Source organism: Balaenoptera acutorostrata, chromosome 2, assembly GCF_949987535.1.
Source record: "Balaenoptera acutorostrata chromosome 2, mBalAcu1.1, whole genome shotgun sequence".
In the NCBI taxonomy this organism is placed as follows: domain Eukaryota; kingdom Metazoa; phylum Chordata; class Mammalia; order Artiodactyla; family Balaenopteridae; genus Balaenoptera; species Balaenoptera acutorostrata.
This window is the reverse complement of record NC_080065.1, coordinates 133,425,749-133,439,942: the sequence shown is the minus strand read 5'-3', so window position 1 is coordinate 133,439,942 and position 14,194 is coordinate 133,425,749. Positions and strand designations below refer to the sequence as shown.

At 39.2% G+C, this 14,194-nt stretch overlaps 1 protein-coding gene across 2 annotated transcripts in view; it reads left to right on the top strand.

The window, feature by feature from the left end:
- Nucleotides 1–14,194, top strand: part of HTR4 (5-hydroxytryptamine receptor 4) — a 307,370-nt gene that overhangs the window by 239,255 nt on the left and 53,921 nt on the right. For both annotated transcript variants that reach the window (XM_057538279.1, XM_057538275.1), the window contains 2 exons: nucleotides 8,800–8,925; nucleotides 10,206–10,406. In XM_057538279.1, coding sequence (XP_057394262.1) covers nucleotides 8,800–8,925; nucleotides 10,206–10,406 — 327 coding nt within the window. The remainder of the gene's footprint in view (nucleotides 1–8,799; nucleotides 8,926–10,205; nucleotides 10,407–14,194) is intronic.

The following is a 14,194-nucleotide window of genomic DNA, read 5'->3' as shown; positions in this document are numbered from 1 at the left end:
TGTGATAAAATATATCTAACATAAAATTTACCATTAATACATAAAGTAACCATTTAACATGTACAATTCAGTGACAATAAGTTCATTCACAATGGTGTGCAACCATCACCATTATCCATTTCCAGAATTTTTTTCATCACCCCAAATAGAAATTCTGTACTCATTAAATAATTCCCCATTCCCCTCTCCCCCACCCACCCCAGCCCCTGGTAACCACTATACTACTTTGCTTCTCTATGTATTTGCCTATTCTAGGCACCCCATATAAATGGAATTATACCATATTTGTCTTTTTGTGTCTGGTTTATTTCACATAGTGTAATGTTTTCAGGGTTTATTAATGTTGTAGTATGGATCAGAACTTCATTTCTTTTTGTGACTGAATAAAATTCCATAGTATGTATATACTACATTCTTTCTGTCCTTTCACCTGTTGATGGACACTTGAGTTGTTTCTACCTTTTGGCTATTGTGAATAATGCTGCTGTGAACATTGGGGTGCATATATCTATTCATGTCCCTGCTTTTGATTCTTTGGGGTGTATACCTAGGACTGGTACTGCTGGATCATATGGTCATTCTATATTTAGCTTTTTGAGAAACCACCAAACTGGTTTCCACAGCAGTTGCACCATTTTACATTTCTACCAGCAATGCACAAATGTTCTAGTTTCTCCACATTCTCACCAACACTTGTTATTTTTCAGTTGTGTTTTGTTTTTATAATAACCATCCTAATGGGTGTGAAGTGGTATCTAATTGACACCTAGGTATTCTTAAACACTTCCTGAGCCAGGGCACTCAAAACAACACCAGGAAGCTATTGTGGATCATCCATTACTAAATCTTGCCTCCCTCTAGCAGTGATTCTCAACCTTGGTTGCACATCAGAATCACGTGGGAGCTTTTAAAAATTCTAATATTCAGGCGGCAAACAAGACTAATTAAATCAGCATCTTTGAGGATGGGGGCCTAACATCAGGATTTTCTAAGGCTCTTCAGGTGATTTCCGTATGTAGCCAAAGTTGAGAACCACTGCTTACAGCCTGCTCACTGGTCCTACGTAGTCACACAACCTCAGGCCATAAAGTGTGACAACCCTATCACTGAGCCTTCACTGACAACCCCCATAAAATAGCCATTTCTTCACCTCCCCTCCACTGAGAGTTCTGTCTTCCTTTCTCTCCTAGATTTCTTGCCATAGTTCATATTACTAGCTCACTTCACATATTTTCTTCCTTATCTATTTATTGCTATCTGTTTTGCTTATTTTTGCTTCCCTAAGACTACAACGATGCCTAATGCAAGGTAGGTGCTCAGAAAGTATTGTTGAATGTGCGCATCCACCAGAGGGCAGACAGCAGAAGCAAGAAGAACTACAGTCCTGCAGCCTGTGGAACAAAAACCACATTCACAGAAAGATAGACAAGATGAAAAGGCAGATGGCTATGTACCAGATGAAGGAACAAGATAAAACCCCTGAAAAACAACTAAATGAAGTGGAGATAGGCAACCTTCCAGAAAAAGAATTCAGAATAATGATAGTGAAGATGATCCGGGACCTCGGAAAAAGATTGGAGGCAAAGATATGGAAGATGCAAGAAATGTTTAACAAAGACCTAGAAGAATTAAAGAACAAACAAACAGAGATGAACAGAACAATACAATAACTGAAAGGAAAACTACACTAGAAGGAATCAATAGCAGAATAACTGAGGAAGAAGAACGGATAAGTGACCTGGAAGACAGAATGGTGGAATTCACTGCTGCAGAACAGACTAAAGAAAAAAGAATGAAAAGAAATGAAGACAGCCTAAGAGTGCTCTGGGACCACATTAAACGCAACAACATTCGCATTATAGGGGTCCCAGAAGGAGAAGAGAGAGAGAAAGGACCCGAGAAAATATTTGAAGAGATTATAGTCAAAAACTTCCCTAACATGGGAAAGGAAATAGCCACCCAAGTCCAGGAAGCACAGAGAGTCCCATACAGGATAAACCCAAGGAGAAACACGCCGAGACACATAGTAATCAAATTGGCAAAAATTACAGACAAAGAAGAATTATTGAAAGCGGCAAGGGAAAAACGACAAATAACATACAAGGGAACTCCCATAAGGTCAACAGCTGATTTCTTAGCAGAAACTCTACAAGCCAGAAGGGAGTGGCATGATATACTTAAAGTGATGAAAGGGAAGAACCTACAACCAAGATTACTCTACCAGGCAAGGATCTCATTCAGATTCGATGGAGATACCAAAAGCTTTACAGACAAGCAAAAGCTAAGAGGATTCAGCACCACCAAACCAACTCTGCAACAAATGCTAAAGGAGCTTCTCTAAGTGGAAAACACACGAGAAGAAAAGGACCTACAAAAACAAACCCAAAACAATTAAGAAAATGGTCATAGGAACATACATATCAATAATTACCTTAAACGTGAATGGATTAAATGCTCCAACCAAAAGACACAGGCTTGCTGAATGGATACAAAAATAAGACCCATCTATATGCTGTCTACAAGAGACCCACTTCAGACCTAGGGACACATACAGACTGAAAGTGAGGGGATGGAAAAATATATTCCACGCAAATGGAAATCAAAAGAAAGCTGGAGTAGCAATACTCATATCAGAGAAAATAGACTTTAAAATAAAGAATGTTACAAGAGACAAGGAAGGACACTACATAATGATCAAGGGATCAATCCAAGAAGAAGATATAACAATTATAGATATATATGCACCCAACATAGGATCACCTCAGTACATAAGGCAACTGCTAACAGCTCTAAAAGGGGAAATCGACAGTAACACAATAATAGTGGGGGACTTTAACACCTCACTTACACCAATGGACAGATCATCCAAAATGAAAATAAATAAGGAAACAGAAGCTTTAAATGACACAATAGACCAGATAGATTTAATTGATATTTATAGGACATTCCATCCAAAAACAGCAGATTACACTTTCTTCTCAAGTGCGCAGGGAACATTCTCCAGGATAGATCACATCTTGGGTCACAAATCAAGCCTTAGTAAGTTTAAGAAAATTGAAATCATATGAAGCAACTTTTCTGACAACACGCTATGAGGTTAGAAATGAATTACAGGGAAAAAAACGTAACAAACACAAACACATGGAGGCTAAACAATACGTGACTAAATAACCAAGAGATCCGGCAAAATCAAAGAGGAAATCAAAAAATACCTAGAGACAAATGACAATGAAAACATGACGATCCAAAACCTATGGGATGCAGCAAAAACAGTTCTAAAAGGGAAGTTTATAGCTATACAAGCCTACCTCATGAAACAAGAAAAGTCTCAAGTAAACAATCTAACCTTACACCTAAAGGAACTAGAGAAAGAAGAACAAACAAAACCCAAAGTTAGCAGAAGGAAACAAATCATAAAGATCAGAGCAGAAATAAATGAAATAGGAACAAAGAAAACAATACCAAAGATAATAAATACTAATAAATAATAAATAAATAAAACTAAAAGCTGGTTCTTTGAGAAGATAAACAAAATTGATAAGCCATTAGCCAGACTCATCAAGAAAAAGAGGGAGAGGACTCAAATCAATAAAATTAGAAATGAAAAAGGAGAAGTTGCAACAGACACCGCAGAAATACAAAGCATCCTAAGAGACTACTACAAGCAACTCTATGCCAATAAAATGGACAACCTGGAAAAAATGGACAAATTCTTAGAAATGTATAACCTTCCAAGACTGAACCAGGAAGAAATAGAAAATATGAACAGACCAATCACAAGTAATGGAATTAAAACTGTGATTAAAAATCTTCCAACAAACAGAAGTCCAGGACCGGATGGCTTCACAGGTGAAATCTATCAACCATTTAGAGAAGAACTAGCACCCATCCTTCTCAAACTCTTCCAAAAAATTGCAGAGGAAGGAACACTCCCAAACTCATTCTATGAGGCCACCATCACCCTGATACCAAAACCAGACAAAGATACTACAAAAAAAGAAAATTACAGACCAATATCACTGATGAATATAGATGCAAAAATCCTCAGTAAAATACCAGCAAACCAAATCCAACAACACATTAAAAGGATCATACACCATGATCAAGTGGGATTTATCCCAGGGATGCAGGGATTCTTCAGTATATGCAAATCAATCAATGTGATACACCATATTAACAAATTGAAGGATAAAACCATATGATCATCTCAATAGATGCAGAAAAACCTTTTGACAATATTCAACACCCATTTATGATAAAAACTCTCCAGAAAGAGGGCATAGAGCGAACCTACCTCAATATAATAAAGGCCATATACGACAAACCCTCAGCAAACATCATTCTCAATGGTGAAAAACTGAAAGCATTTCCTCTAAGATCAGGAACAAGACAAGGATGTCCACTCTCACCACTATTATTCAGCATAATTTTGGAAGTCCTAGCCACAGCAGTCAGAGAAGAAAAAGAAATAAAAGGAATCCAAACTGGAAAAGAAGAAGTAAAACTGTCACTGTTTGCAGATGACATGATACTATACATAGAGAATCCTAAAGATGCCACCAGAAAACTACTAGAGCTAATCAATGAATCTGGAAAAGTTGCAGGATACAAAATTAATGCACAGAAATCTCTTGCATTCTTATACACTAATGATGAAAAATCTGAAAGAGAAATTAAGGAAACACTCCCATTTACCATTGCAACAAAAAGAATAAAATACCTAGGAATAAACCTACCTAAGGAGACAAAAGACCTGTATGCAGAAAACTATAAGACACTGATGAAAGAAATTAAAGATGATACCAACAGATGGAGAGATATACCATGTTCTTGGATTGGAAGAATCAATATTGTGAAAATGACTATACTACCCAAAGCAATCTACAGATTCAATGCAATCCCTATTAAATTACCAATGGTATTTTTTACGGAACTAGAACAAATCATCTTAAAATTTGTATGGAGACACAGAAGACCCCAAATAGCCAAAGCAGTCTTGAGGGAAAAAAACGGAGTTGGAGGAGTCAGACTCCCTGACTTCAGACTACAGTACAAAGCTACAGTAATCAAGACAATATGGTACTGGTGCAGAAACAGAAACATAGATCAATGGAACAAGATACAAAGCCCAGAGATTAACCCACGCACCTATGGTCAACTAATCTATGACAAAGGAGGCAAGGATATACAATGGAGAAAAGACAGTCTCTTCAATAAGTGGTGCTGGGAAAACTGGACAGCTACATGTATAAGAATGAAATTAGAACACTCTCTAACACCATACACTAAAATAAACTCAAAATGGATTAGAGACCTAAATGTAAGGCCAGACAGTATAAAACTCTTAGAGGAAAACATAGGAAGAACACGCTTTGACATAAATCAGAGCAAGATCTTTTTTGATCCACCTCCTAGAGTAATGGAAATAAAAACAAAAATAAACAAATGGAACCTAATGAAACTTAAAAGCTTTTGCACAGTAAAGGAAACCATAAACAAGACGAAAAGACAACCCTCAGAATGGGAGAAAATATTTGCAAACGAATCAACAGACAAAGGATTAATCTCCAAAATATATAAACAGCTCATGCAGCTCAATATTGAAAAAACAAACAACCCAATCCAAAAATGAGCAGAAGACCTAAATAGACATTTCTCCAGAGAAGACATACAGATGGCTAAGAAACACATGAAAAGCTTCTCAACGTCACTAATTATTAGAGAAATGCATATCAAAACTACAATGAGGTATCACCTCACACCATTTAGAATGGGTATCATCAGAAAATCTACAAACAACAAATGCTGGAGAGGGTGTGGAGAAAAGGGAACCCTTTTGCACTGTTGGTGGGATTGTAAATTGATACAGCCACTATGGAGAACAGTATGGAGGTTCCTTAAAAAACTAAAAATAGAATTACCATGTGACCCAGCAATCCCACTACTGGGCATATAACCAGAGAAAACCATAATTCAAAAAGACACATGCACCCCAATGTTCACTGAGGCACTATTTACAATAGCCAGGTCATGGAAGCAACCTAAATTCGTATCGACAGACAAATGGATAGAGAAGATGTGGCACATATATACAGTCGAATATTACTCAGCCATAAAAAGGAACAAAATTGGGTCATTTGTTGAGACGTGGATGGATCTAGAGACTGTCATACAGAATGAAGTAAGTCAGAAAAAGAAGAACAAATATCGTATATTAACGCATGTCTGTGGAACCTAGAAAAATGGTACAGATGAACCGGTTTGCAGTGCAGAAATTGAGATACAGATGTAGAGAACAAACGTATGGACACCAAGTGGGGAAGCAGTGGGGTGGTGGGGATGGTGTGATGAATTGGGAGATTAGGATTGACATGTATACACTGATGTGTATAGAATTGATGACTAATAACCTGCTGTATAAAAAAATAAGTAAAATAAAATTCAAAATTTAAAAAGAAAAACAAAAAACTTTTGGGTTACTTATTAATGAAGCATCCAGAGAACCTCCTTAATTTTTTTTCCTATTTATGTTAACAACATTTTCTAAGGAAAATTTATCATAAACTATAAGTAATTTTTAAAACATGTTTTAAAGAGAATATTCTATATACTTAAAGCATCATCTCTTGGTTAATTAGCTGTTTTAGCAAAGAGGGTATATTTTGCTTCAAGAAGTTTTCTTTATAATATGTAACTCTTATACAGTTAAGAGTTGTATGTTAAACACACCAAAAAAAAAAAGCAAAACAATGTATTGTGGAATGAATGAATGAATGCATAAATCTACTCTTATTTCAAAGGACCGTCCTAAGATAGTTAAAAATAGCTTTTATGTCTTATCCTTGGGTCTTCTCTTGTCTAGGTAAAAGCTTTTCTATACCTGCAGCCTGTCTTCAAAGACATTGAAGAATAAACCTCACCATTATGAACACAGTGTCTTTCACTCAGCGAGTAATTGTGCACTTCCTATATACTGCATCTACCTTTACACTACACATGCTGTAGATGAGACACTGTGCCAGGAGCTGGGAATTGTGGTGAAAAAGATAACCAAAAGTGAGTCTGTGGGGGTAGGGCACAGACAATAACAGAAGTCATTTCAGATAACAATAAATGTTATAAAGAAAATGAAAAATGTTTGTTGGCTATGGCACATAAAATGGGAGTTAATTTTAATCTGCGACCTGAATATTGAGAAGAAGCATTCCAGGAAGAAGGCACAAGTGTAGAGACCTTGAGAGGGGAACAAGTTTCAGAGGGGCTCTGAGTCAGAACCTCCGAGAAGGACAAGGAAAAGAGCATTATCACCTCCTTTATTAGACACTTTACCTCAATGAACATGGCCTAAAATCAAAATAGTTTTGGATAGCCAAAACATGCTACTGAATTCTTTTTCCTCATTGAGTTAAATCTTACTTGTCCATTATTTGTACTGTTGATAGTTGGAATTTAGGTGTGGAAGGGTGATTTAGATGGACGTACCTCAAATTTCTTTTCATCCGAACCCTAGCTGTAAGGACTTCAGTGAAGCAATAAAACCACTGTGAGCAGAGTGGAACTTTCTGACTCCTTATTCCAGTTGTCACCTTGTCTTCCATGCCAGGCCTAATGGAAAAAGTTTTGGACAAAGCCAGAGCCCAGACTTCGTGGGCTGCTGTGATTTGGGACCAGCAGCCATCTTGGTTTTCAGTCAGAAGAGCTCAGTAAAGACAGGTCTTTCTTGGTTCAGTGGGACCTGTGTTCCGAGTGGTGGCCTACGGAACAAGCAGCTTCTCCCAGACTAGCCACTAATGTGCTCTGACAACTCAGTTCCCCTCTCTGGGCCTTAGTTTCTCTGTATTGAAATGTGCGTTTGGGTCTAAGAGTTTTAAGATCCTTTGAAACTTCATTTAAAAAGAACATTTTACTACTCTATTAAAAGTGAAACTTTTCCTGTAGCTTCTGAATAACCTGCATTCATTATGCTTTTATTGATAGGGGACACTCGCTTCCAAGTTAGTGAGACAAAATGCTGAGTTGACAATAGGAGGGCAGGGTTTATAGAATCAAATCAGTTGCTGAAATTTACAGGAACACAAATTGAACTGTTATATTGGGCACCAAAAGAAATGTAGTTCAGGGTAGTGAAAGGAGTCCCTGAGTTTATTGATTGTCTGCTGTCTTTCCCATGGACTTTGCAGAATACGAGATCAGTTTGTCCAGGTCAGCCATATAAGAACAGCCTTCAGCCATGACCTACTCCTTGGACAGCCCACCTGCACACAGCAGCTTCTGCGTGGGCTGGGATGCGGTACTGAAAACAGGGTGGTCCTTGTATTCACATAGTGGTTCAAGTTACCGTCATTCACTCATTCAATGTCATCTTTCCTTCATTCGATAAATATGAATGATACATTGAAATTGAATTTGTCAGTGGATAAAACAGACGACGTCCCTGCCTCATGGAGCTTACAACCTAGCTGAGTAGGTGTGCCAAACAAGAATCAACAAAATAACATTTCTGAGCACAAGCTGAGGTCAGTGCTCTGAAGGAAAGCTCAAGTTCTCTGATGGAGAATCACTGTGCAATCTCAGGATAGTTAATCCACCTCTCTGAGCCTCCTCCTTCTCATGTAGGAGTTAACCAGGATAACATGTAAAGTGACAAGTGCAGACATTGGCATATATTAGGTGCACAGTACATGTGTGTTGCAGCTTTGATAGTGAAGTTACCTTCCTGAAGATGAATGAGGAAAAGACTAATTTTCTTTCCTGTGTCTCAGAGTTTCCTTCAGTTCTTTGTGTTTGTGTGTCTTCCAGTTCCAAGGAGGGTTTCGGGTCAGTGGAGAAAGTCGTGCTGCTCACATTTCTCTCGGCTGTTATCCTGATGGCAGTCTTGGGGAACCTGCTGGTGATGGTGGCTGTGTGCAGGGACAGGCAGCTCAGGTGAGTCACGTGAGGCAACCTCATGAGGAAACCTGGGTGGAGTTCTGGGCTCTCCCTGGAGAACTGAGGTCTGAATTTATAATTTCCATTATAATTTGTAATTATGAAGTGAAAAAGATTCATGGGAATGATGTTTGGAAAATAGAGCAGGGAAAAAAATTACATATAATCCCATAGTTCTAACATAACCAGTAGTACAAGCACGTAAGTGAATTTCTATCCTGTCTTTTTTCCTCTGTTTCCTATGTTGTTTTTTCTGTAATAGTTGTGATCACTCTATATATAATTGCTGAGAGCACATCTAATCTAACCTCCCCACTTTATTAATTGGTTCAGAGAAAGGGTAGCTGACTAGTAGTTGATCTAGGATTTAAACATGGGTCTTCTGCTCTTTCCGCTTCATCCTTGGCTGCAATTAGAATCACTTGAAGACCCTTTTAAAATTACTAATAGGTGGCATGAGTATGTCCCATGCAATATTTGTGATATACTTATATTAGAAAATTATTCATTGTTTATCTGAAATTCAAATTTAACTGGGTGCCCTATGTTTTATCTGGCAAACTTGGGGATGGGTAAGTGGGTCAATCACACAGAGTCCCTGGACTAATTGATCTGGGGTGAGACCTGGGCATCAATACTTAGAAAAATTGACTAGGTGATTCTAGTGTGCAGCCTAGATTAAGAGCCACCAAGCCGTAAAAGGGGATAAAAGATGCAGTCCTATCTCATCTGCTGCTTCCTCTTTAAGCAAGACGTGCTCTAATCAAGAAAGTGTAAAAACTAAATTCTAACAAGCGTGGCAAATGTGAGGCACATGGTAGTCAAAGAGTGGAAGACAGTGGAATTTGACACTTTTTTTTAAGGGGGCCCCTTGGGAGGGTGTTCTGAGAATGACTAAACTGAGGCCTAAAGGGTAGATGGGGTGTAGCTAGGCCAATGGTGGGGAGAGAGAGCACCCTGTAAAAACCCTTGAGAGGGACTCTGTGCATTGGGGGCTCGAGTCAGGCCAGTGTGGTCACAGGGGAGGGCAAGAGAGGGCTTCTGGTGCAAAGGGGTCTGGAGAAGTCTGAAGTGACTAGACCATGCATGTGACAGAAGGGGAAACTGAATCTCACAGGATATGTTGCACATCTGACTTTTCTTTCCTTTTCTTCCCTCCCTTCTTTCCTTCTTTCTTTGCTTCCTTTCCCCCCTCTTTTCTCTCCTGCTCCTTTCCCCCTAACCTCCTTCCTTCATCCTTCCCACTGCTTCCTCCCCTTATACTTTTCCTCCCACAGGAAAATAAAAACCAATTATTTCATTGTGTCTCTTGCCTTTGCGGATCTGCTGGTGTCAGTGCTGGTGATGCCCTTTGGTGCCATTGAGCTGGTTCAAGACGTCTGGATTTATGGGGAGATGTTTTGCCTCGTCCGGACATCTCTAGACGTCCTGCTCACAACAGCATCGATTTTTCACCTGTGCTGCATTTCTCTGGATAGGTAAGGCCAGAGCCATTTGCGTAGTGGAGCTCCGTGCTGGAGACAAAGCCAGATGGCTATTGGGCTGTGTCTTTCTTTCTTCCCTAATTCATTAGAGGAAATGAATCTCAGAGAGGTAAATCTGGCTATTCACGTATTCATTCACTCTCCAGCTTTAGCACAGCACCCTTTTTAGTCAGGCATTCTCTAAGGCGCTGCAGATGTAGAGATTAGTAAGGCCTAGAACCTGCCTGCAAGGAGCTTACAGTCTAAGCTGCAATCATGTTTCCCAGAGATAGAGCCCTAAGTTTTATACTGATGGCACGAAGAAAATTCTGAGGATGCTGAGAAGCAAGAATTAATCTCTCTGCCCAGTAGGCAGCAGGGTGGTTCAGAATGATAGTGTTCTGTTTGAACATGACCTTCTGAAAATGTGTCTGTATCATCATTTTATGTGCATATTTAGGTTTGTGCCTGTGACTGGGGAGGCTCTTTTCCAGAAAATCAAAGGTGATTATAAAATCCCCAATAATTGTTTGCTTTTTGGACCCAAGCTAGCATTTCATTCTTGTTGCATAAATGTGTTCTTCTTCTTCACATTTGACTTCAGGAGGCCTAATGATTTCTATCTTTGCCTCATTTGTTGGAGGTACATGTTTACCATTTGTATCAGCACTTTTCATTTTCCAATTCCTGCTTATTTATATTCAATAATAAAGTCAGAATGCAATTGAAAAGTCAGACGATTACACTAACATATGCTGCCATCACTGTAGTCATATCTTAAGGGTAGTTCCCAAAAGAAAGTGTGGTGTGAAAAATCTCATATTATCAGAATTGCCAGGGACAATCTCTTACTGTCTCTTGATTAGTCCAGAAGACCCAGCTTTCCACCTAGTCTTGGGATAGGTCACTGTTTCTTTAGTAGAGGAATAGGAAGAATAGTTGACTTAAAATTAGCGATTGTGCTATATCTAAAATATGTACCTTTTACTGATGAACCTAGTGGCAGGGCAGGAATAAAGATGCAGACGTAGAGAACAGACTTGAGGAAAGGGAAGAGGTGGGGGGGAAGGGGAAGCTGGGACGAAGTGAGGCAGTAGCACTGACATATACACACTACCAAATGTATAATGGATAGCTAGTGGGAAGCTGCTGCATAGCACAGGGGGATCAGCTTGATGCTTTGTGACCACCTAGAGGGGTGGGATAGGGAGGGTGGGAGGGAGTCTCAAGAGGGAGGGGATATGGGGATATATGTATACATATAGCTGATTCACTTTGTTGTACAGCAGAAACTAACACAACATTGTAAAGCAATTATACTCCAATAAAGATATAAACATTTTTTTAAATAAAATAAAATAAAATACGTACCTTTATACACTAAAATCAGAGTTTTCCCAGATAATTACTCATGCTGTGAAAGATCCTTAGGGACTGAAACCTGCTGAGGGAACAGCAAATTCATCTCCTATTTTATGGAACAGGTGCTTATTGATTGGAATGGCAGGCGTAATGGCCTGCTCTATTTAAATTGTACATGTTCTCTCTCTCTTGCTCTGCCAAGAACGTATAGATGAATGTACGTAATTTAAATGCAATGTATAATGAGATTCCACTCTACAACTAGAAATGATACCATTGGTAAAACAGGACTGTTGGTTGGCAGGCAGAACCGTAGTGTCAGAGTTTGAAATCTGTGTTTATTAGCTTATTTACAACAATCTGATTTCAGAGCATGAAAGACTTTTTAAGACAGTCAGTATATACTGTAAATAAAGTTCACATTAGAAAAAATAAAATGTGAGGAAACAGAAAATATATGGACATCCTGCAGGGTAGCCTGCATGTGATCGTTGCCAAAATAAGTGGTGAGACTGAAAGTATTATAGGAACTTGGAGAAAGCAAAGCTGAGAAGATGAGGGCACCTGGAGGTAACCTTGAGGTTTGGGCAAAAATCCTGAGTGGGTGGGGAGTGAAGAATGGGGGAAAATGTAGAATCATCTTCCTGATGTGGATGGTTTTCTCTGGGCAGCCTTGAGAGAAGAATTGAAGGTTTCCTAGGAAGGTTTGGCTTCAGAGTTCCAGGTTGACTATCACCTTTTGAAACCATGAAATTTTCCCTGAGTAGTCCTCAGTTGTCATGAAGCAGTATGAGCTGGTAATTAAGAACCATCGGCTTTAGAACTGAGGTAATCCAGGTTCAAATCCCAGCTCAGCCAATTTTTAGCTCTGAGAATGGTGATAAGTTACTAAGCCTTGCTGAGCCTCGGTTTTCTTACCTCTGAAAATGCGGGCAATAGCACCTATTTTATCGGATGGCAGTTAGGGTGAAGTTACATGATCCATTTAAGGCATAGCATTGGCCCAGCTTGGTGCAGCCCTCCATGTTAGTGGATGTTAGTTCCAGTTTCTTGTAACTATCCATACAACTCATGATCTTTCTTACCAAACTTGGACCTCCTCCTCAACGAATGGCTTTTCCAGCAGCTGCCACATCCAGAAACCAGGTAGTTACTCTTAATGTGGTCTTCCCTTATCCTCTACATTTAAATAATGACAAGTCCTACTGGTTTTTCTTCCTGCACAGATCCTAGTCTATTTCTTCCCATTTCTGTCATCCTAGTGCAAACTAATATCATCTCTTGTATGTCGCTGCAACAATCTCCTATTTTATCCCCACTAATTTATCCGCTATTTTATCCCTGCTAATCCGCTTGATACTTACAAGATCTCATAGCGATCTTTCAATACTGCAGCTCTTATCCCATTGTTCCTTTGCTTAAAACCCTTCAATGGCTGTTCATTGCACTGAGGATAAGACCAAACTCCTTGACCTGTAGGGTTTTGCACCATCTATTTCCTGTCTATGTTCCCATCCCCTCGTCATGCCCTTCATGCCCTTCACCAGCTTCACTCTTGACATTTTTTCTCTTTTTCCAGTGCTCTGTGCTCAGCCACTTCAGCCTTGGCTCATCCCTCTGCCCAGAAAGCTCCTTTGCTCCCTCCTCTCTTGAATGTCTTTCACATTTTAGCTCAATCCTCTCTTCCTTGCAGAAGTCCTCTCTGAACCAATCAAAACCATCCTCCTTTGAAAACTTAGTGCAATTGTGATTAAAACCACAATTGATTTTTCTTTAATTTTTTCTTAAATGTCTCTATCTCCCCCAATGGGAAAAAGATCAAGGACATGAATAAGGACAAGGCTCCTCCCCTCACAGAACTTACCTTTTAATTGAGAGATTGATAGTTAACCAGTAATTACATAAACACTGATTTAGGTATTTTGTAAACACCATTGAACAAATGGACCGTTCAGCACATTCTCTTTTTTTAATAGTTCTGCCAATAATTCCATTTCCTTCTCTGATAGTGGACATCAAAATTCTAATACTGTAAGTTAAATGGAGTCAAATGGTTTTGTTTTCTTCTGGGAGTCTTGGAAACTTACCATTTATCTCCCATCATTTCCTGTCCCAAGAGTGACATTCTCATTGAGGTAGAAGGTTCACTCTGGATGTTACAGGACATTTTAGTCTGAAAGAGTATGATTTATTTACATCTAGCTTCTATTTTGCTGTATTCCTCCCAGCATGACAATTGGGCTGTCATGAGACAGCCCGAAGTACAGAGTGAATGTCTCAGAGAGGTGTGATGTTGCTGCTCGCCAAGTGACTCCTGGCAAGATATCTTGTCCTTCTCTCTAAAGCTGCCCTGAGTCTTTGGGGGTGACTGATACAGGGTAGTGCCTCTCGAGCAAGAATGCTCACCTTGATTCCTAATTCCACCCAGATGGCAGACCTCT